The 20,950-nt window shown below is 42.8% G+C and overlaps 1 protein-coding gene across 2 annotated transcripts in view; it reads left to right on the top strand.

The window, feature by feature from the left end:
• The window catches only part of ABHD3 (abhydrolase domain containing 3, phospholipase), a 28,129-nt gene extending 9,513 nt beyond the window's left edge, over positions 1–18,616 (top strand). The window contains exons 5-9 of one of the 2 annotated variants that reach the window (XM_069853948.1): positions 801–913; positions 5,628–5,801; positions 6,663–6,711; positions 6,796–6,961; positions 16,512–18,615. In XM_069853948.1, the coding sequence (XP_069710049.1) occupies positions 801–913; positions 5,628–5,801; positions 6,663–6,711; positions 6,796–6,961; positions 16,512–16,690 (681 nt within the window). In that variant the 3' untranslated portion in view covers positions 16,691–18,615. Of the gene's footprint in view, positions 1–800; positions 914–5,627; positions 5,802–6,662; positions 6,712–6,795; positions 6,962–16,511 lie in introns of both variants that reach the window. The other variant, XM_069853950.1, reaches the window with a different exon arrangement.
• Positions 18,617–20,950: the final 2,334 nt, after the last annotated feature.

The following is a 20,950-nucleotide window of genomic DNA, read 5'->3' as shown; positions in this document are numbered from 1 at the left end:
AAAGCTCGCATTTGCTGCAAATACAATCTAGAGGACACCATTACAAACCCCTGTATTTTACTGTGATTCTTATTATATCTAAAGGCACTGATCTCCCTCCTACTGCTCCAGGTGAGGCTCAGAAGCTATGCTTATCCTGCAAAAGCAAGGAATGAGTTATCCAAGTCTCAGTTCCAAGTCTCAGTTCAAGATTTGAAGAGGCAGTGATGGTAGATAGAGAAGGGATAATATATTTGTTTCATTGCTATAGTTAGTAGAATATTTCAATAAATTAGGTAAAGGGCACCGCTGAATTATCTATTTGTTTGCTTGTATTGTGTGTAGAATGCAAATACTGGCTACTTTTCAAATGCCAGTTGGCAGAACTTGAAATATAATATTTTCTTTTGCATCTGAGTGCGGATGAAGATGGTTAAATTGTCATTATAACTTTATTTTCTGCAAATTGCAGCCTTTGTGATGTATTTCCATTTCCTCAGGGTGTTCTAAAACACCCATGGCTCTCTAGCTCTGATCGAGTTCTTCCTAGTTTAGCTTTGTGTTCAGATTTTGTCTGATGACCTGGAAGTTGCAGGTGCCGAAGATATTTGTCACCTGTTTTATTTTGCAATGATAGCAAGTATAACTCCTTCCTCCACCTCCTCGTGGAACACTCTGGGTTTATATTTGCCATTTAGCACAGTTTCACCATAAAGGCTAAATTTATCTTGTTATATAAATGATCCACTGTTCAGTTTGCTTTGTCCTTAAAGGATAATACAAAAGCTTATGATGGCATTTTTCCCTCTGACTCCTTGCAGACACCAAGGACTTACTGTGCAGCAAACACAGAGGATTTAGAGGCCGTTATTCATCACATACACAGCTTGCACCCCTCAGCACCATTCACAGCAGCCGGTGTTTCTATGGGAGGGTAAGGTATTACCTAACACAAGTCTCAGCTTAACTATGATCATGAAATAAGGCTGATGGTAAATTATTGCTCTGCAATACTTGCATTGCTTACTGAACAGCAACGAACTTGGGTCTGTCTCCAACAGTCAATATTCAGGAGACTTTTAGGAACTTCCTATCTTTGAGGCTTTTAGCTCTCTGTCAGGGTCAAAATTGGCCTGATGTGTTTCCATTCCAAAGGTCAAAACTGGCTAAGGTTCAAAAGTTGGTGGGGGTGGAGAAAGACGGGAAACACTGACAGACAGATTGACGACCAAACAGGTGGGCCATACAATCCTTGAAAACTACAGAGGCTGTCTTTAGATGAGAGGGATAAAAAATAGGAACTAGAGCTAATGTACCATGTTTCTTAGCAACAATCTGAAAATTACAAGATTGATCTATGCTGTATTTGGATTTTGCAGTGTGTGGGTAGGTTGAGCTGGAAGAGATGTGGGTATTTGTTCTGTCTGGCTCAGGAGCAAGAAGTAGTATTGTTGTTGAAGCCAGTATGGGTTGATACAGCATGTGGTATTAAGACTTGCTGTGTCCTGGCTTCTCTCCAGAAAGCAGAGCTAGAACAGACAATGACAGCACAGTTTCTTAGGAAAACCACTGCTAGAAGCTGGGAGAAATGTTCAGACAGCCTCTTGAACGAAAATCTTAGGAGAGGAGAGCTTCAGCTAGAAATACTGCAGACACAGTGGTAACTTCCTGAGACTTCCATTCTTTCTGGAACATTTTATGGAGGGTGGGCAGATATAGCCTTGTATATTGATATTAATCTACTAACAACTTGTAGGAACTTTGGATAAATACACATTTGTTCAAGCAATGTAGTTAGTGATAATCAAAACAAGTAACTTGGAAGCCTTTTAAATCAGGCCAACCTTTTTCCATTCATGTTGCTGGGATTTTTCCAGTGTCTTCAGTATGAAGAAATCTTTCCAGTACATCAGTGTCTGCCTTGCTGAGAAGCCCAACATTTGGCATAGTGCTCCAGATGCAATCTCCTAAGTGCTAAATACGGGAAGATAATCTCTTCCCTAAATCTGCTTGTTTTGCTCTTACTAACAAAGCACAGTAAGTCACTATCTGTCTTCATTGCTGCGAGGGTGCATCGCTAAATCATGTTCAGTTTGCTGACATCTTTTTCAGCAAAGCTGCTCTCTGTCCAGTCATTGATCTGTCTTAGGTGCAGGACTTTGCATTTGCCTTGGTTGAACTTCATGAGGTTTCTGGCAGCCCGTTTCTCCAGCCTGTTGAGGTCCCTGTCTTCCAGTTCACCAGCCGCTCCGCACAATTTGACTTGCAAGCTTACCAAGGCTGCATTCCATCGCATCATCCATTTAATGAAGACTTCACATAGTATTGACCCCACGAGGAACGCTACTAGTAACTGGTCCAGCCATTCCAGTTGGACTTCAAGCTCCTGATCACGACTTCTGAGCCTAGCAGTCTAGTCAGTTTTCCACCCACATTGCAATTCATCTGTCCAAACTGTGGTCTTCCCATCTGGCTATGTGGAGCCCATGGAAAACTGTAAAAAGCCTTGCTCATGTCAAAATAAGCAACACCTACTCCTTTCCCCTGATCAGTGGAGGCAGTTAACTCATTATCGAAGGCAATCAGATTTTCTTCAACCTTGGTAAATCCATGCTGGCTGCTATCAGGCACCTCCTTTACCTTTACATGCTTGGAAGTGGCTTCCAGAGGATATTCCCAAAGCGCTGAGGTTAGGCTGACCAGCCTGTATTTCCTCCTCCTTGCCATTCTTGTAGGTGATGCCTTTTTTCCAAGCATGAGTAATATCCCACAATTGCTGCAGCATTTCAAAAGTTGTAGAGAGGAGTCTCACAGTGACTGTGTCTGCTTCCCTCTGCAGCTTTGGTGTACCTCATTGGTCCCATTGATGTACCTATGTCCAGTTTACATAACTGGATCCTAACTCGATCTTCCTCTGCCGTGAGTAATAATTCACTCTCCATAGTCTGCTGCTACACACAGGGACCTGAGGACACTGAGAGGCACAGGGACCCGGGAGGCCTCCTAACTGCATCCCTGCATGCTTGGGCAATGACTGTTTCTCCCAGGCATCCCACCTGGCTTCCACCTTCAGAACACTTCCTTCTTGAATTCAGTCAGGAGTATTTTTTTTTTTCCTTCAGGTGGTCTTCTGTCACTCTTGCTGAAGTTCCTTGCACATCAGAATGTACCATACTTGTGCTTTATGATCAATTATCTTTAAGGTCAAATGGTGCTCCTAGACTGTGCCCATTAGGGACGTCTCACATGGAATCCTGCTAGCCAAGTCCCTGACAAAATTAAAGCAACTCTCCTCAAGTTCAGTATTGTACTTCTGCTGCTTACCTTCCCTGCTAATTTTTGAGCTTAAAAATTCACCATCGAATAATCTTAGCATTTGTGATCATCTTTGTGTCCCTCTTCTGGACCCGCTCTAACAGATCCATGTCCTTCCTGTGCTGAGGGCTCCAGAACTGAATGCAGTACTCCAGGTGGGGTCTCACGAGAGCAGAGCAGAGGAGCAGAATCGCCTCCATGGAATAAAGTGATGCATATATAAAACCACATTTAACTGGCAATGGTGAACGCCAAAGAAGCGTCTGCAGTCCGGGCCTGTTTCAATGACGACGTGCAGATTTAAAGCACAGTAGTTCTCTGTCAGTAGCTTAATGTGTGGCGCACCGTTACACTAGAACCAGGGCCAGGGTGTAGTAGGTGAAGCACCAGGTTTTCAGGGCCGAAGATGCAGGAGAAGGTAGCCATTCTGCGACTGGTGCAAAAGACCAGTTTGGCCCTTAGTGCTGCTTCTGCCCTTGGCTTAACCTAGCTGTGGTATCCTAAATAGTGGCAAAGCCTGTTAGTGTGTCACGGGGAATCTGTGTTGTGTTCCTGGCTTTTACCTCCCGACCAACTCTGGGTGAAATTAGGCAAGATGGTCCAGCTTGCTCTTCCAATATGTTTTTAAAGTACTAAACCACAAAGAGAAAGCATATACTTAATTGTACAGAAAACTGGAAAAGTCTCCTATCATCCACACGGGGACTGTTTCTGTGCTTCAAAATTAATTGGAGCACTTGCATGTTTAAAATTAAGCAGGAGCAGAGATCTCACCAGGAACATATTGTGAAATCATCCACTTCTTTTAGTCTTACAGTAGTTTTTGTTATCTATCCCTTTTCAACATTTTTCAAATAGCCAGTTAATCTACACAGAACACAGTCGTCCAATTAGGAATAAAAATCGACGTTTGCTTCGGGAAGGTGTAAATGAAAGCCCACTTGTTCTATTGATCTTCAGTAGGTATTATTTTGAAAAGGGGCTTTGTTTTTTAACACAAAGGTTCCTAGACCTTCTCTCTACCGCACAGATTCTGTGAATTCTTTTAGAGCAGTGGCTTCTTCTACTACCACAACTTTATTTTCATGGATTTATGGTTCAGTTTTCTTACAGTGACTGGGTGACTCTCAGGTTCCTCCTTTTCTCTGGGTGAGAGCAAACACATGTGACCTCACTCCTGTATGTGCCACTGGTGACTCTCCTTGTCAGGTTCAACCATGTGAGCTGATGGCAGGAGCCCATTCCCAAATGCTGTTTGCTTTTCCTGCTGTTTCTTACCAACTGGCAAGTCTTTGGTAATACCAAAGCCTGGTTTCCCTTTTGTGCTGCTGTTCAGTGATCTGGTAGCTGGTGCACAGGGATAGCCTCTGTGGTGGCAGGCAGGTTCACAATGTCTTGGCTCTAAAGGCGGCTGTCCCTTGAAGTGGTTGGTGATGCCAAGAGTGCTGGCAGTCCAGGGAGCTATATTAAGCTGTAGAACTTGTAATGTTTTGAATTAAAGGTTTGGTATTAAAATTCTGGTTGGAAACTTTCGGGCCTCAGGCAGTAAAGTAAGACTTCACAGCTTTTCTGTTAGTATTTTTCTTTCACTCTCTTCCTGCCATTTTAATTTTTCTGCGTTTGAAGGATCAGGTATTGATGAGCTCTCCCAATTTTTTGACTCAACTATACATCATCAGCAGAGACTCTTAAGTTGCGATTGGTCAGAAAGGCAAGGCTTTAACCATTTATTTGGCACATAACTGTGTTTCACAAGTTTTATTCATTGTCCAACACTTCATTCTTTACATACTTCATGTTAAAGAACGGCTGTGTCCTCTCATATATGTGAGGTGAGGTAAAGGCATTCCCTTCAACTCAAAAAACAGGTTCGTGGTGAGGCAGGCGTGCCAGGGGCAGCTTGCGTTTGTCAGGCACACTGATCAGGTTTATCAGATCAGGAAAAGCAAGAGCTTATAAAACAGTAAAGCTTACTAACAACTTGGGAATACCTGTTCCATGAGTAACATACATTTATTTGACCTTTTCCTTCCTTTTAGTGATATAAAGAGGACTAGTACATCTCTATTTACTTCTAAATGCACTCCTACCCACGTCCTACACAGTGCACTCAGTTCCTCTCTGACAGTAGAGAAAGAAAGCAAACTTCACGAGTCATACGTTGATCACATTGACTACCTGTCAGAAGTATTAGGAACAATAGTGGGTCTGGTACAGGAAACTGTTGAAAAATAGACAAAAAGCTAGCTGATTGTTATATTTGCTTTAAATTGAAGCAAACAATTTGATAGTGTGTATATATATATGTTTCTGTTTTTCATTTCTGTTTGTAGCATGCTTCTTTTAAATTACCTGGGCAAAACTGGCAGAGACACTCCTTTAATGGCAGCTGCAATTTTCTCTGCGGGTTGGAATGTTTTTGAATCTGTAGAATCTCTGGAGAAGCCACTAAACTGGCTTCTTTTCAACTATTACTTGACTACTTGTCTACAATCCTCTATCACCAGGTGAGTTGCCTCTAAGCTATTTAGCAAGGTGGAAGGATGTTAGCATGAGATCTACAGCAGGTATAATAATACTGGCAAGATTAAAGCTATAACAGCACCTCACATGGCTGTTCTGTGTGCGGAGATGAGGGTGGTGAGGCCCTGGCACAGGCTGCCCAGGGAAGCTGTGGATGCCTCGTCCCTGGAGGTGTTCAGGGCCAGGTTGGATGGGGCCTTGAGCAGTCCAGTCTGGTGGGAGATGTCCCTGCCCATGGCAGGGGGTTGGAACTGGATGATCTTTAAGGTCCCTTCTGACCCAAACCATCCTAGGATTCTATGATACTATGATTCTTCTGTAAGTTTTGAAACCAAAAGGATCTTTGCAAGGAAAATTGTCAATAGTGTGACTAAATTTCTCTGCTTCTCAAGGGCTTTGGCACAAGACCAGCAAACTTCTATATTTATGGATTAAATGAATGGATTTTTTAATTTTTCAGACATACATGTATTAACTTTGAACGTATATGTATCAATACTGATTCTTTTAAGTCAGCATTGGCTGCAAAGCCATACAAGGACCATGTTCACTCTTTGCTTAATAAAATTAGGGTGTATTCTTTATTCCCAAATATTTAGTTCTCTTATCTTTGGCATCTTTCTCATAGCTTATACAGGTTTTTACTATGTTGCTGGATGTACTTGCATAGGAATGAACAATTCTTATGCTTTTGGTTTCCAGACAGATTTTTCATGTGACAGAAAATCAAAACCAAGCATGTTCTTGTTAGAGAGTTATTTCTATAAATGTATCTGCAAAGCAGAGGACTTCTACATCTGTTTATATACAAAGAAACAAGCCTTCCAATTTTTCTCTCTTTTTAGGCATCGACAAATGTTGGAGAAATTATTTGATATAGATCTCGTGATGAAGGTACGTGAAACTGTTACTTCTGCGTTAACTGGATGCTGTTTTCCAAATGCTGATGTATTTCCCTATCTGAATTCTGTATTTCAGGCTAGAACTGTTAGAGAATTTGATAAGCAGTTCACTTCAGTCATGTTCGGCTACCCTACAATCGATGATTACTATGAAGACGCTAGCCCATGTCGCAAGCTGAAGTCAGTAGGAATTCCAGTTTTATGTCTAAACTCTGTAGATGATGTTTTCTCACCAGGTCACGGTAAGTTTAGGCTTTTAAAAATATATTTATCTGTATATGCTATTGTTAAGACAAATGACATAGGTCTGAGAATAAACTCAGACCTATGTGTAGAGGTGTATTTAAATGTTACTTGTACGTAGGATCAAAACTTCCAGGGATGGATCAGCCTTGCAGTTTGCTTACAGTGTAAGACACATAAAACAGCTGATGATGGAGAGACCTGATTTGTACAGAGGGCAGAATACAGAATGGGATGGCAATCATTAGCCATTAGTAGACTCTTTGTAGTCAAAAGAAGGGAATATGCACATTTAAGGTGCGAGTTACCTCAGCGTAAGGAAGATGTCAGATGCATTGCCCTCTCAGAAGCACCCATGTCTATTCACTAAGTGCAAATACATCCTATGATGAGGAACTTGGATTCAGGTGTATGGATTGTAGACAGAGTTCAATGAAAGTGAAAACAAGTGATTTTTTATTGCCACTTTTCAACTCGGTCCCTACAATGAATGTCTGGGAGTTGCTTATGTTTCAGATGACTCAAAATCCCCCACCATTAATTTCAGTGCCACCTCAAGTGCCTGAAAGTTAAAAGTACAAAAAAAATCATAGAATCATAGAATAGTTTGGGTTGGAAGGGAACTTAAAGATCATCCAGTTCTAAGCCTCCTGCCATGGGCAGGTACACATGCCACTAGATCAGGCTGCCCAAGGCCCCGTCCAACCTGGCCTTGGACACCTCCAGAGATGGGGCAGCCACAGCTTCCCTGGTCAACCTGCGCCAGTGCCTCACCACCCTCATAGTGAAGAAATTCTTCCTTATGTCTAGTCTAAATCTGCCCCTGTCTAGTTTATACCCATTCCCCCTCATCCTGTCACTACAAGCCTTTGTAAACAGTCCCTCCCCAGCTTTCTTGTAGAACCTTAATCTACTGGAAGGTCACTATAAGGCCTCCTCAGAGCCTTCTGTTCTCCAGGCTGAACAAGCCAATCTCTGGGGTAAGGGAAGAGAATTAGACAAAGTGAGCTCCTAGATGGAAGCACATTGAAATTAATAAGAATTAACTAGAAGATGAAGCAACAGTATCAGCTAAGTAACAGATAAGCTGAAAACTATTTCCCTTTCCTTCCTATTTTCTGACAAACACACGATCATTATGATCATTTTGCTTTTGATCTGGAGATCAAAACCCTGTTGCTCACTGCCTTAAACAGATGGGCTTGCTCCTGCAGTCTGTGTACTGGTTATAGTGTCTGAGAAGAGGGGGAGAACAAAAGCTAATGTAGAGGAAAACCACTACAATGAACAATGAACAGCTGGTTGAGGGGTGGGTCTTAAGCAGTGAACACCTGACACCTTGAAATATGAAGTTTAAGCACTTTTATTTCAGGGAAGCTTTCTTCTGCCACCACAAGTCAAATGAGATTCTTGTAGAATGAGTCAAGAAACCAAAGTGAGTAGGCAAACAGAATAGAAGAGCAAAGAGAAGAATGAAGGAACTGGAAAAGGCTCAGTGTGTATTTGTAGTTCATCTGTGCACAGCTTTACAACACACAGAGAAACACACACACACTTCTATTACTATTTATAATCAAAGACCTGTTAGAGACAAATGTGACATCAGTACTCCAATAGAGCGCACTAGAAAAAGGCAGTCTGATTTTTACTCTTCTTGAACAAAAAGCATCCATGCTATGCATGAACAATATAAAGAGGTGATGGCTACCTAATATGAGGGAAAAAACAGTGACTCTGCATTAGCCAGCCTACTTGTCCCTTACATTTGCCAAAACAGAGGCTTAACATAAATAAGATCTGGGCAAACATAGCAATATTCTTCCAGAATACTGCATCTATCTTTAACAATTTGCAGTTCAAGGTCTTTTGGAGACAGAGTTGGTCCTTTTGTATTTACTAGCATCTGTGGGACTTTTTTTTTTTCCTTTAAATTGGCCTGTTGCTCCTTTCATTATAAGTATGTAATGTCCTGGAAATCATAGAATCATAGAATGGTTTGGGTTGGAAGAGACCTTTAAAGCTTATCTAATCAAACCACCCTGTGATAAGCAGGGACATCATCAACCAGATCAGGTTGCTCAGAGCCCCATCCAACCTGACCTCTAATATATCCAGGGATGAGGCATCTACCACCTCTCTTTCCAACCTGTTCCAGTGTTTCACAACCCTCAGCGTAAGATTTCTTCCTCATACCTTGTCAGAATTGAGCTCAGTTTGTGGTTTCTGTTCTGCCGTGAAGTAGTAACTGTAGCAGGAGTAAGCTAGCTAATTAGCTCAAATAACAACGGCAGTGAACCAGGTGGTGTGCCTCTGTCCCTAGAGGATTAGTTAACCTTTTCGAGCCTATTACCCCAGGACCTTACTTAGCTAGATAAAAGGTAGTGCAGGTACTCCATCCCCTTGTCTCTTCATTTTAGGCTATAACCTTCAGCTCTCAAGAGCTAACAACCTTGACGCCCTGAAATTCAATCTGAACACACGAAAACACTTCTTTACTGTGAGTCATGGTCACGGACAGGTTGTGGGGTCTCCATCTATGGAGATACTCAGAAGCTGACTGCACACAGTCCTGGCCAGCCTGCTGTAGGTAACCTGCTTGAGCGGGGTGGTTGGATCTCAAGAGGTCTCTTACAGCCTCAATAGTGCTATGGTTGGGTAGTTTGACTTGCCAAAAGAGTGAGTCCCCTGGAGTAGAGCTGAAGCAGGTCTCTCCTCCCTGAAGCTGTTTTCTGAAAGAAACACAGCTCTTGGTGAGTAGTGGATTACAGGGATGGTCTCATGTGTAGGATTAAGTATCAAACCTGTTGTTAGAATGCCTTGGAAGCCTTGCAGTGTAGAGGAGGGTGAGGTAGAGCACCAGCACTTCTGAAACAATAAATGTTAGAGTCTGCTGTAAGAAGCATCCATCTCTCCATGAAAATGTTTGGGTCTCTTTTATTCCTTGTTCACAGAGTTAGTGCTTTTGGCTGTAAATGGTTGCCCTTGTGATGACAAGTTTACCTTAGAAAGGTCTATCAGGACAATGCTGATTTACAGTTCATAGCACAACTTCTTTATTTGCTTGCACTGTGCACCTTTAGTGTGAAAGTTGTGCTGGCAGGAGGTACAGGGCACCCTGATTTGCAGCCTAGAATTTATGGCTGCTGCCATCAGTTACTGGAGTTCATTCATCTTGACACTTTTGCGGGCTGTTTTATGTTAGCAAACATAAAGGGCTGGTGTTAACTCTTAATTCTGACAACTGGCTTGTTTTTTTCTGACTTAAAAGCGCGTGGACCCATGTAAGCCTGCGGCAACCAGCGGCACTTTCCACTCACACTGTATAATGGATTCAAAGCCAGAGAATTTCTTCTCAGCCAGACCCCAGTGTGCTGTTGGCTTTGGGCAGTGGTTATTTCATGCCTCATCTCTCCCAGTAATACCTACCACCTTTTAAGCTACCTTCCACCTCTGTTGTAGGTAGCTGTAGTTTCTGACAGCTGGGAAACAGGCTTAGAAAACTTATTAGAGAGAAAGCTGTGCCAGAATTCCTTTGTGTTTAAATATCCCTTAGAAAGCCAGACACATTTATCTTCCTATAGCAGAGCTTAGGGCATGCAAACCCAAGTCTGCTTTGTCACTACATAAAAGCAACAAGAGAGACTGTCCTTAAAAAGCACAGATGCTGTCTCTGTTGCCTCTTACTACCTGATCCCTTCTTCTCATGTAGATCTTTGCTACCCCTTGTGTCTTCCAGCAATTATTTTTTAATATATTGTGAAAATGTCCCTTTGATCTCAATCCAGTATTAGGAAGAACCAATTCATTTGCAGTCCTCCCTTAATGTTGCTGTTGAAAGCCCATTGAGCTTGGCATCTGATGTACCTGTAGTTTAATTCTGGAATGCAGTTCTCATATTACATAATACTAACTAAGGAAAACAAATGCTTTCTTCATTGCATGACACTTCTCTCACCGTAGCTAATTTAAACAAGCCATTGCTTCAGGAGATACGTAAAATAACCAAGCTGGGCCTTTTTATTTTTTAAGTGTCAAAAATAAATCAAGAAGATGGAATGATAGCACTCATTATCAGTGTCATGTTTAACTTCTGATCTGAAGTGGCATTTTTCTCCTCAGAGACTTTAAACAGTGTATTAGGCAACTGACTTAAATTTCACTATACTAATGCCTGGCTAATTGCCACTGGTGAGCATTGTGGCCAAGCTGAAAGGCTGCCCTGCAAGCTAGGTACCATGCCAGCTCCCTCCTGAGCCGCTGTGCCAAAAAAGCGCATGTCTGAAGCTCAGTTATACTCTTTATTGATTTCTCTGAACCTTTTCTGTCCCTCTGAATCCAAATTTGGAGTAATTGCTCTTAGGTGTTATTTTGCACCCTATTACGTAAAAAGCACAGTTGAATGAAGTTGTCTGGAGAGACCAAATGGCCAAGGAATGCCCAGACAGAGGTGTCCAAGGCCAGGCTGGATGAAGCTTTCAGCAACCTGACCTAATAGAAGGTGTCCCTGCCCACGGCAGAGGGGGGGAACTGGATGATCTTTAAGGTCCTTTCCAGCCCAAACCATTCTGTGATTCTATGAAATCAACCAAATAACGGAACAGAAAGTCTGACACCAGTGTCTTATTTAATCTGGCGCTGCTTCATATGCATTTTTTTTCCTATTGTTCCTTTTTAAAAAGTACTTGTTGCAAAGAACATACCACAAATGGATTTTGAATGAGGTAATTCTGCACATACATATTTACATTGTGGTTCTGTGATCACAAATAACAGGTCTGTTCCTGCTGGATCAAACAGCAGCACAGATTTTGGTCAGCAGAAACAAAAGCAGAAGGTTATATGTGGACAAAATCAAACAGAAGTATGTTTTGGCATGCATGCCATCCTATATCCTAGAGTGCATGTGCTCAATGCTGGACACGCAGTGCTCAATTCCTCTGCCCTTTATGTGACAGAATTTGCTCTGTTGCATTGTGGGTTTATTTGTGAATGGCTACCAGCCCCTAGAGACAGCCTAGAGTAAAGTACCACACTGCTGCCAAGCATTGTTTCCATTTTGGTACTAGAGAGCAACACAACATATTCAGTTCTCTCCTGAGAAGCTGCAGAGCAAGAAACTCTGCTGGGAAGGAGTCATACAAATGGTTACCCAACTGTACCACGAGTAGCTGTGCCAAGGGCAGGCGTCCTGCTCACTGCAGGGGAGGTGAGAGCAGAGAGGTAACAGCAGGTCAAATGTGGCAGGTTTGCAGACGACACTAAGCTGGGTGGAAGTGTCGATCTGCTGGAGGGTCGGGAGGCTCTGGAAAGGGATCTGAACAGGCTGGACCACTGGGCAGAGTCCAATGGCATGAGGTTTAACAAGGCCAAATGCCGGGTCCTGCACTTGGGGCACAACAACCCTGTGCAGTGCTACAGACTAGGAGAAGCCTGTCTAGAAAGCTGCCTGGAGGAGAAGGACCTGGGGGTGTTGGTTGACAGTGACTGAACATGAGCCAGCAGTGTGCCCAGGTGGCCAAGAAGACCAATGGCATCTTGGCTTGTATCAGAAACGGCGTGACCAGCAGGTCCAGGGAGGTTATTCTCTCTCTGTACTTGGCACTGGTGAGACCGCTCCTTGAATCCTGTGTTCGGTTCTGGGCCCCTCACCACAAGAAGGATGTTGAGGCTCTGGAGAGAGTCCAGAGAAGAGCAACCAAGCTGGTGAAGGGGCTGGAGAACAGGCCTTATGAGGAGTGGCTGAGAGAGCTGGAGTTGTTTAGCCTGGAGAAGAGGAGGCTGAGGGGAGACCTCATTGCTCTTTACAACTACCAGAAAGGAGGTTGTGGAGAGAGGGGAGCTGGCCTCTTCTCCCTAGTGATGGGGGACAGGACAGGAGGAAATGGCCTCAGGCTCCGCCAGGGAAGGTTCAGGCTTGACATCAGGAAACAATTTTTCACGGCAAGGGTCATTGGGCACTGGAACAGGCTGCCCAAGGAGGTGGTTGAGTCACCTTCCCTGGAGGTGTTTAAAGGATGGGTGGATGAGGTGCCGAGTGTCATGGTTTAGTGTTTGATAGGAATGGTTGGACTCGATGATCCTGTGGGTCTTTTCCAACCTAGTGATTCTGTGGCACCTACTAAAAATCCTCACTGCAGGTAGAAGGAAATGACAGAGTATTCAGCACAGTCCTACAGCTTGTGATAATTCCCTGGCAGAATTCTGCTGTAAATGCATGTTGGTTAGAATTGGGAGAACTTCAGGATGGGGAAGATGACATTCGTAAAGACCTGTATGCAGCTGACACCTCGCCTGGCACAGAAGATAGCCAGCACCCTAGTGCTGGCAGGCATCTAGGAGAGGGCTGCTGTAGCTGTTCAGAGGCAGGCAGCACGTGGCACCCACGACAGTATTGCCAATCAGTTTGAGAATGAATAACATCAGCAAAGTGATTGGGAGGTATCATTACGCTGGTAACCTCTGCATGACAGGTATGCAGAGGTGTCAGGGAACTTCTGCAGCTGTTGGCACAGCAGAGGAGACATTTACTGTCATCTCCCTTCCACACACCCCAGCAAAGCACCTTCTTGGCAAGAAAGGATATTTCTCTATGCCCTTTGACACCGATCTGACAAAGTGAACAGTCATCACATTCTTGCATAATCTTAGCTAAACAGGAGCTGGGTTTAGGCCAGCGTGCAGCTGATCTGAAGTCCATTAGGATCAATGGAGTCTTCATGTTGTCTCTGATTCTTGGAGATCAATCTGTCTTTCCTCACACACTCCTCACCATACCTTTCCACGTAAGCCCATCCATTAGTCACCTCAGCAACCAGGGAGGCAGCTGCAGAACGGCCGCACAAAATGTGATTCATTGCCTGAAGCAGGAATGGGGGCCTCAGGCTTTAGTCTGATCCCCACTTCACTGTGGGGACTCTGTTCGATATGGTCCATGCATTGCAGAGAGCAGAGGAGGAGCAGGTACAGTTAAGTGGGCAAATTCCTGTGCAGTCGGCAGAAGCCGACGTGTACTGTCTTTGTACATGGCAGTGTGTTCATCCACAGAATCCAAGGGAGCCAGATCAGAGATTGCTGGGCAGGTGCACTGAGGCAAAACTCGAGAGGAGTACTTGCCAAGTCTGGAGTCTGAAAATGATGCATGTTTTGGATTGCAAGAAATAACACATTGTTTTCTGCATCTCTTATTTTCAGCCTGTGCTATTTCCCAGTCAAGGCTGACAGGCCCCAGGCTTTTATTTCATTGACTTTTCTTTTTAGTCTTGCCTCAGTGTTGGTTTGAAAGGCACAGACACTGCGTATAGTATTTTCAGTTTTCCAGCTGAACAAAGGAAAAGCCAAGGGCTTCTTGTAGAGAGAGTGAAAAGCATGGTTTCTTCCACCTAGTAAAGAATCAAAATCACTTACTAAATGCTGGAATCTATAAACCACTTCGATGCATATAACTCTGAAAGGAGGAAAAGAGTGAAAGTAATTAATAGTACTGGAGGGCAAAGAGTCTCAGGTACTCTGCAAGAGAATCTTGATTGCACTCTGGAGCTCAGTCAGTGCTCCAATCAGGGCACAACCAAGTACCTTATGCTACGGGCACGGATGTTATAATGCAGCATTTATAAAGGCACTGACTCTGCTATGGATCAGGTGGAAAGTCGCGCAGCTGTTCACTGCAGTCATTGCATTCAAGATCTTGTACTCGGGCTGTGGGTCCTTCTCTGGCTCCGTGCTGTTACTCTCATTGCTGAAAACGAAGGCAGGTCAGCATCTGAAGTGCACAGCAATGAGTCTGCCAGCTTCCAAATGAAAGTCAGGAACTCAGCTATAAAGAAATTAGTGCTAGGCACGGATAATGACTATTTGAGCAGAATGAACTTTGAGATAGCAAATATATAAAGGAGTAAAGGAAAGCAGGCTCCTAGAAATGGGGGGAAGGGTATTTCTGAAGGAAGTTCAGTCAGGAAGGGACGTGGACAACTGAATCCTTCCCCCCCAAAAAATAAACATGATTAAAAGTCTCTCTTCAAAAATACTTCTTAATAAATAAGGCAGCAATAGAAATCCTGGGAGTGACTTGCTGCTTTGTGTTGTACTGCCAAGGCATTTTTAACTTAGCCGTATATGACCTAAAATCTTCATTTGCAGTTGTTCTTTTCTGCCAATCCAGAATAATCAAAAAACTTGAAGGACTTTTTTTCCCCCTTCCATTAAGTATGTTATTTGAACCTGGAACTTAAAAAGACATTCTTCTCTGAAGCATATTGCAGTTTCTGCCTGTTTGGGAGTATATTTCGCATACCTAAAATTTCAGAGGAAGTTGCTTAAAGTAACGTAATTTCTGTATCAAAAGCACAAACATCACAACTGCACAAAGCTCCACATTGTCTCAGACAGTTCATATGCTAAGAGTGTCATCTCACCACACTAAAATGCCATATCTGCAGTCTTCCTTTCTCTGTTGTCAGGCTGCGCAATGACCTTGATTTTCTTTCATAAAGGGAACTGTGGAGGTGATGGCACTGATTTAGACACACATGTGTGCATATTCAACATAAGATGCACTGGAGCCTCCCCTCCTGCACTTATCAAAATCAGCAGAGGTCTCAGGTGTATTTCACCGATGACGTTAAGCTATCTGGAGGCTGTCACTGCAAGGGCCACCTCACCACAGTCCTCGTCTGACTGGCCTCCTGCAGTTCATGTACTGGTGTTAGCATGGGGAACCAGATTAGGGAGCTGATCCAGCTGAAGAACTAACCCAGCAAAAGAAAAATCCTTGTAGTATCTGGTCTAGTAATCTAAATTCCAAGTTAAGTAATTTTTCTAGCATTCGGCAGAGAACCACTAACCTACTGGCTGACACTGAGCAGCTTTCTGTGTCCTTACGCAGTTGTTTGCTCTTCCTCTTTTTCTGTTTACCACACATATTTTGATTGTGATCTCCTCAGGGTGAAAACCATCTCCCAGTGTGTTTGTGTGGTGTGCTTTAAGTGTGCAGGTGTAAATGTATGGCAAACCAGATATAATGATGATAACCCAGGATGATCTTTAATATTAGCTGACAGGATTTTTTTCTGTAAGTTATCCTATAGTGACATTAAAGGTTTTGTGTTTGGAGTGTCCTACAAAAAGAATGGGATTCATAATTAAGGTTGTCATTTTTCAGTTTTTCCAAAGTTGGATATTGCAACACAGGTTAGAAACTACAGGCTCAATGGTCCTTTCACTTCCACAATTCATATGTAAACGTAAGTATGCATTAACATGGGGGTTGTTCCATCAGTAGGACTGAAAGAAAAATGAAACCCAGGCATTTCTGAAACTTTTACAGCAGACAGAAGAATCACACAGGTAAGGTGAGTTAATGATGAAGAGAGAAATGGCTTTTGACAAAGCTATGGTTCTACGTCCTGCAGTACGTGTATGTTAGTAGCATATGTTAATGTCTTGCATATTTGTTCATATATAGGATGTGAAACATTTAAGAGAAAATATTTATTGGCTGGTGTTTCACAGAAGAAGGACTTAAAATTTCTCCTCCCGCCCCTCCCTTTTTAGCCATACCAGTAGAAACTGCCAAACAAAATGCAAACGTTGCTTTGGTCCTGACATCGTGTGGAGGCCACATTGGTTTTCTGGAAGGAATTTGGCCAAGGAAGTGCACTTACATGGACAGAGTCTTCAAGCAGTTTGTGCAAGCTGTGTTTGAACATGGGAATAAAATCATTAACATGTAGCTTCGGACCGCTAGTAGTGTCACGTTCTGACAAGGGCAGTTAAGCTTAATGCACAAATTTAACTCCTGTAAGCCAGCAAATGGATAAAGTCCATTACTACATGCAAAAATATTTTTTGCCTAAGATTTTGTAGCAAGAAACTAAATTTTATGTTGTCACTTTTATATTTATTTTTAATATGCCTTACTAAGAATGACCTTAAACGAAACCGCATTCTGCATACATCAAATTGCACTTATCCAAAACCATCAAGTAAATGGATTATAATTCCTCAGGATTTTCATTTAAACCAGTATTTATTTAGGAGGCTTAATTTAGGTGGCTTTTAATATTAGAAGGGCAACACTCAAAATAGTATATATTATCCTGTCACATGTAGTACAAGGTGGCCCATTCCTTAGGGCACTGATGGTGAGAATCTTTAAACGTGAAAACAAAAGGAGGAGGGAACACAAAGAATCACTGGTTCTTCAAATAAGTCAAAATTTCAGCATGTTATTCTACAGCATTAGGATGATACCTGCTTTTGCTGTGTCTGAGAGTATTCAGATTTAGGGCTAGTTACTGTTTTTTAAACTACGTCAATGCCATACATGTCTTACATGATTATTTTTTAAACTTCTAATTTATAGTGTTTACATATAACCAAAAGATTCCTTTAAACAGTACTGTAATAACTTATGTAATTGAAAGACAGCTCACGTTTCAAAGTTCATGTAAAGCTGGGTGTTGTCATAGATTGTAATACATACTTGGTGTAACTGGTAAACTCGATGATTCTGTTATGTTTATATAATATTACACTGCAAGAACATTTTAGTTTTAAAGAATAAACATTAGATCATCAGGGAATTATTATATAATCCGCTTTACATTAAAAAAAGTAATTATCCAAACCCTTTGCCTTTGCTATTGTTTCAGGTAGTTTCTAAAAAGAATGTAACAAACTATTGAAAGAGAGCTGGGGGGGTTGGGGTGTCAGAGCCTCATCTCTCTGGTCTATTTCATTTGTCAGCACTTCAGCACAAGGTTGTCAAATCCTTGAAGCCTTTGCAAACAGGTTTCCGCCCTAGTGGTGTACAAGTTTGTGAGGATGAGCAGGAAATTGCTGTTCTCAGCCCTGAAATAGCAAGGGCCAATGCAAGGTCCTTGAGGAAAAAGGACAGTTGGACATAATATATTTAGAGACTATTGGGAAGTCCTAATTTAGGGCACACTGAATTTAAAAGCAGCTTTTAACAAGCTTCTGTAGAACTTCCACCTCGTGCTGATTACCGATTTGGCCCCAGCTACGCAAGATAAGGTGGTGAATATACCTTTCCATTTTTTCTGTCTTTTGAGCAGCAGGGTCAGTACAGGAAGAAAACACAGATTAAAAAAGCAAGTCAGGTCTTTTGTCTCAAGCAGTACGTGAACAATCCTCTTGCAAGGCATGTTTCCTAGTAACAGCAAAAGGAAGAACAGAAATACTTTGTCTTTAGAAAAAGAAATTGGGACATGCGATACAAAAGCCAGTTCTGTAAGGTGGGAGGTTAAATTAAAAAATTAGGAAGTGCTTTCAAGTTTTGACTTTTCAGACAAGCATTGGCCCTTGCCCAAATAATAAAATCTGATTTTTTTTCTCCAATAAGGAAAACGAGAAAAATGACTTGTAAAAGCAAAACTAAATTTTGTGCATATTACTACAATAAATGAAATCAGCATATTATTAGCATAATAGTAGGGTGCTTTATTTATTCTTACATTAATTTCCAGGTTTTAATGCTCATACAAAAAACAGTGAGCAATAAACAGTGTATTGAGCATTATGTATGTACAATTGTTTGGGTACCATACTGTTCAAAACTCAGCATTAAGCATTAATAAAGCCACTTACATTAAAAACACACCTTACTGTTTAAATAAAAGTAACATGATTAACAGCAGAATTTCTGTCTCTTTGCACTGTTTTTTTTTGTGTAGGTCTAATCCCATATGCAAATCCCCATGAGACATTTCTCTTTAAAGCCCACACCCAGCATCTGTCTATAAAGTTGTTCTTTTTTCCCCCCACGTACAGAGCGTTTTTTCTTACATCCCATCATTGTTCAAAGCACAGTGTGCAAAGAGGCAACAATGAAATTTTACTGAGGGTATCTTTAAGCTTTCCTAGTCAGATTTACTGAAACATATAAATGTAGACACTTCCCTCAGTTCCGGCAGGGGACACAGAAGCAAACAAAATGTTTGTGTTGCTTCTTGCTATGTACCTTGTACACAGAGTTTCACCACTCAGCCAAAATACATGGTCCAGATTTCAACTGAACTCCTATATTCAGTGTGAAGCCTTTATTTGGCTGTTCATGTGATCCGAGTATCCAGATGGCAACAGGGGTATGAAATGATGGAGGTGGGGGAAACTAACCTGATCGCCTTCTACGGTAAAGTGACTCGGCTACTGGACAAGGGAAAGGCTGTGGATGTGGTCTTCCTGGACTTCAGTAAAGCCTTTGACACAGTTTCTCACAGCATTCTGCTTCGGAAACTGTCAGCCTCTGGCCTGGACAGGCGCACACTCTCCTGGGTGGAAAACTGGTTGGATGGCCGGGCCCAGAGAGTGGTGGGAAATGGTGTGAAATCCAGCTGGAGGCCAGTGACAAGTGGGGTTCCCCAGGGCTCAGTGCTGGGTCCAGCCCTGTTCAATGTCTTCATCAATGACCTGGATGAAGGCATTGAGTGCACCCTTAGCAAGTTTGCAGACGACACTAAGCTGGGTGGAAGTGTTGATCTGCTGGAGGGTCGGGAGGCTCTGGAAAGGGATCTGAACAGGCTGGACCACTGGGCAGAGTCCAATGGCATGAGGTTTAACAAGGCCAAATGCCGGGTCCTGCACGTGGGGCACAACAACCCTGTGCAGTGCTACAGACTAGGAGAAGCCTGTCTAGAAAGCTGCTTGGAGGAGAAAGACCTGGGAGTGTTGGTTGACAGCCGACTGAACATGAGCCAGCAGTGTGCCCAGGTAGCCAAGAAGGCCAATGGCATCTTGGCTTGTATCAGAAATGGCGTGACCAGCAGGTCCAGGGAGGTTATTCTCTCTCTGTACTTGGCACTGGTGAGACCGCTCCTCGAATCCTGTGTTCAGTTCTGGGCCCCTCACCACAAGAAGGATGTTGAGGCTCTGGAACGAGTCCAGAGAAGAGCAACCAAGCTGGTGAGGGGGCTGGAGAGCAGGTCTTATGAGGAGCAGCTGAGAGAGCTGGGGTTGTTTAGCCTGGAGAAGAGGAGGCTGAGGGGAGACCTCATTGCTCTCTATAACTACCAGAAAGGAGATTGTGGAGAGAGGGGAGCTGGCCTCTTCTCCCAAGTGACAGGGGACAGGACAAGAGGGAATGGCCTCAGGCTCCACCAGGGGAGGTTTAGGCTGGACATTAGGAAACAATTTTTCACGGCAAGGGTCATTGGGCACTGGAACAGGCTGCCCAGGGAGGTGGTTGATTCACCTTCCCTGGAGGTGTTTAAGGCACAGGTGGACGAGGTGCTGAGGGCATGGTTTAGTGTTTGATAGGAATGGTTGGACTCGATGATCCAGTGGGTCTCTTCCAACCTGGTTATTCTATGATTCTATGATTGTTAGTTAACAATATACTTATTACTGGAAAGACAGAGTATAATGAAAATGAAATTCTAAGTCACAAAGGTTGAAGATGCCTCTTAAAGAAAACTTTCTTCCTAGTTCAGAATCACAGAGTAGCTGAAGTTGGAGGAGAGCTCTATAAGACTGGTCCCATCCTACTGCTCAAAGCAGTACATATTATATAAGTGCTCCAGAACATCCACCTCTGCTCAATCTGCTCTTGGAGTCAATGCAAGGTGCTGTTCTTTTTATCTGTGAAGCCTTCAGTTACCCTGGAACCATCTGTGACCTTGGCTGTCTTAATAGCAGATCATAAAGACCAAGATTTTAAGGTGTAATTTATTACATCCACTCTTGGCAAACAGACCTAGGAAAACTGAGAATTTCAAAAGGGTAAAAACATGGTTCTGAGTGCAGAGTAACAAATTCATGATAAATGTTTCTCACTGAACAGAAGGAGGATTAATGCTCTTTTTGGAAACCAAGATGTATAACAGCAGAGTTCATAGGACTTAGCAGAATTGGCTATGGGGAACACTATACATGGTATCAAGAAATGGTAATAAAGCACCCGTGACTCCAGGTCATTGTGGTCATGTCAGTATGGCACCGAGAACACAGTTCAGGCATCAACACCTTGACTGTTG

This window comes from Phaenicophaeus curvirostris, chromosome 3 (assembly GCF_032191515.1).
Source record: "Phaenicophaeus curvirostris isolate KB17595 chromosome 3, BPBGC_Pcur_1.0, whole genome shotgun sequence".
NCBI classification, from domain to species: Eukaryota; Metazoa; Chordata; class Aves; order Cuculiformes; family Cuculidae; genus Phaenicophaeus; species Phaenicophaeus curvirostris.
Note: the sequence above shows the minus strand (reverse complement) of the source record. Positions and strands in the feature narration are given on the sequence as shown.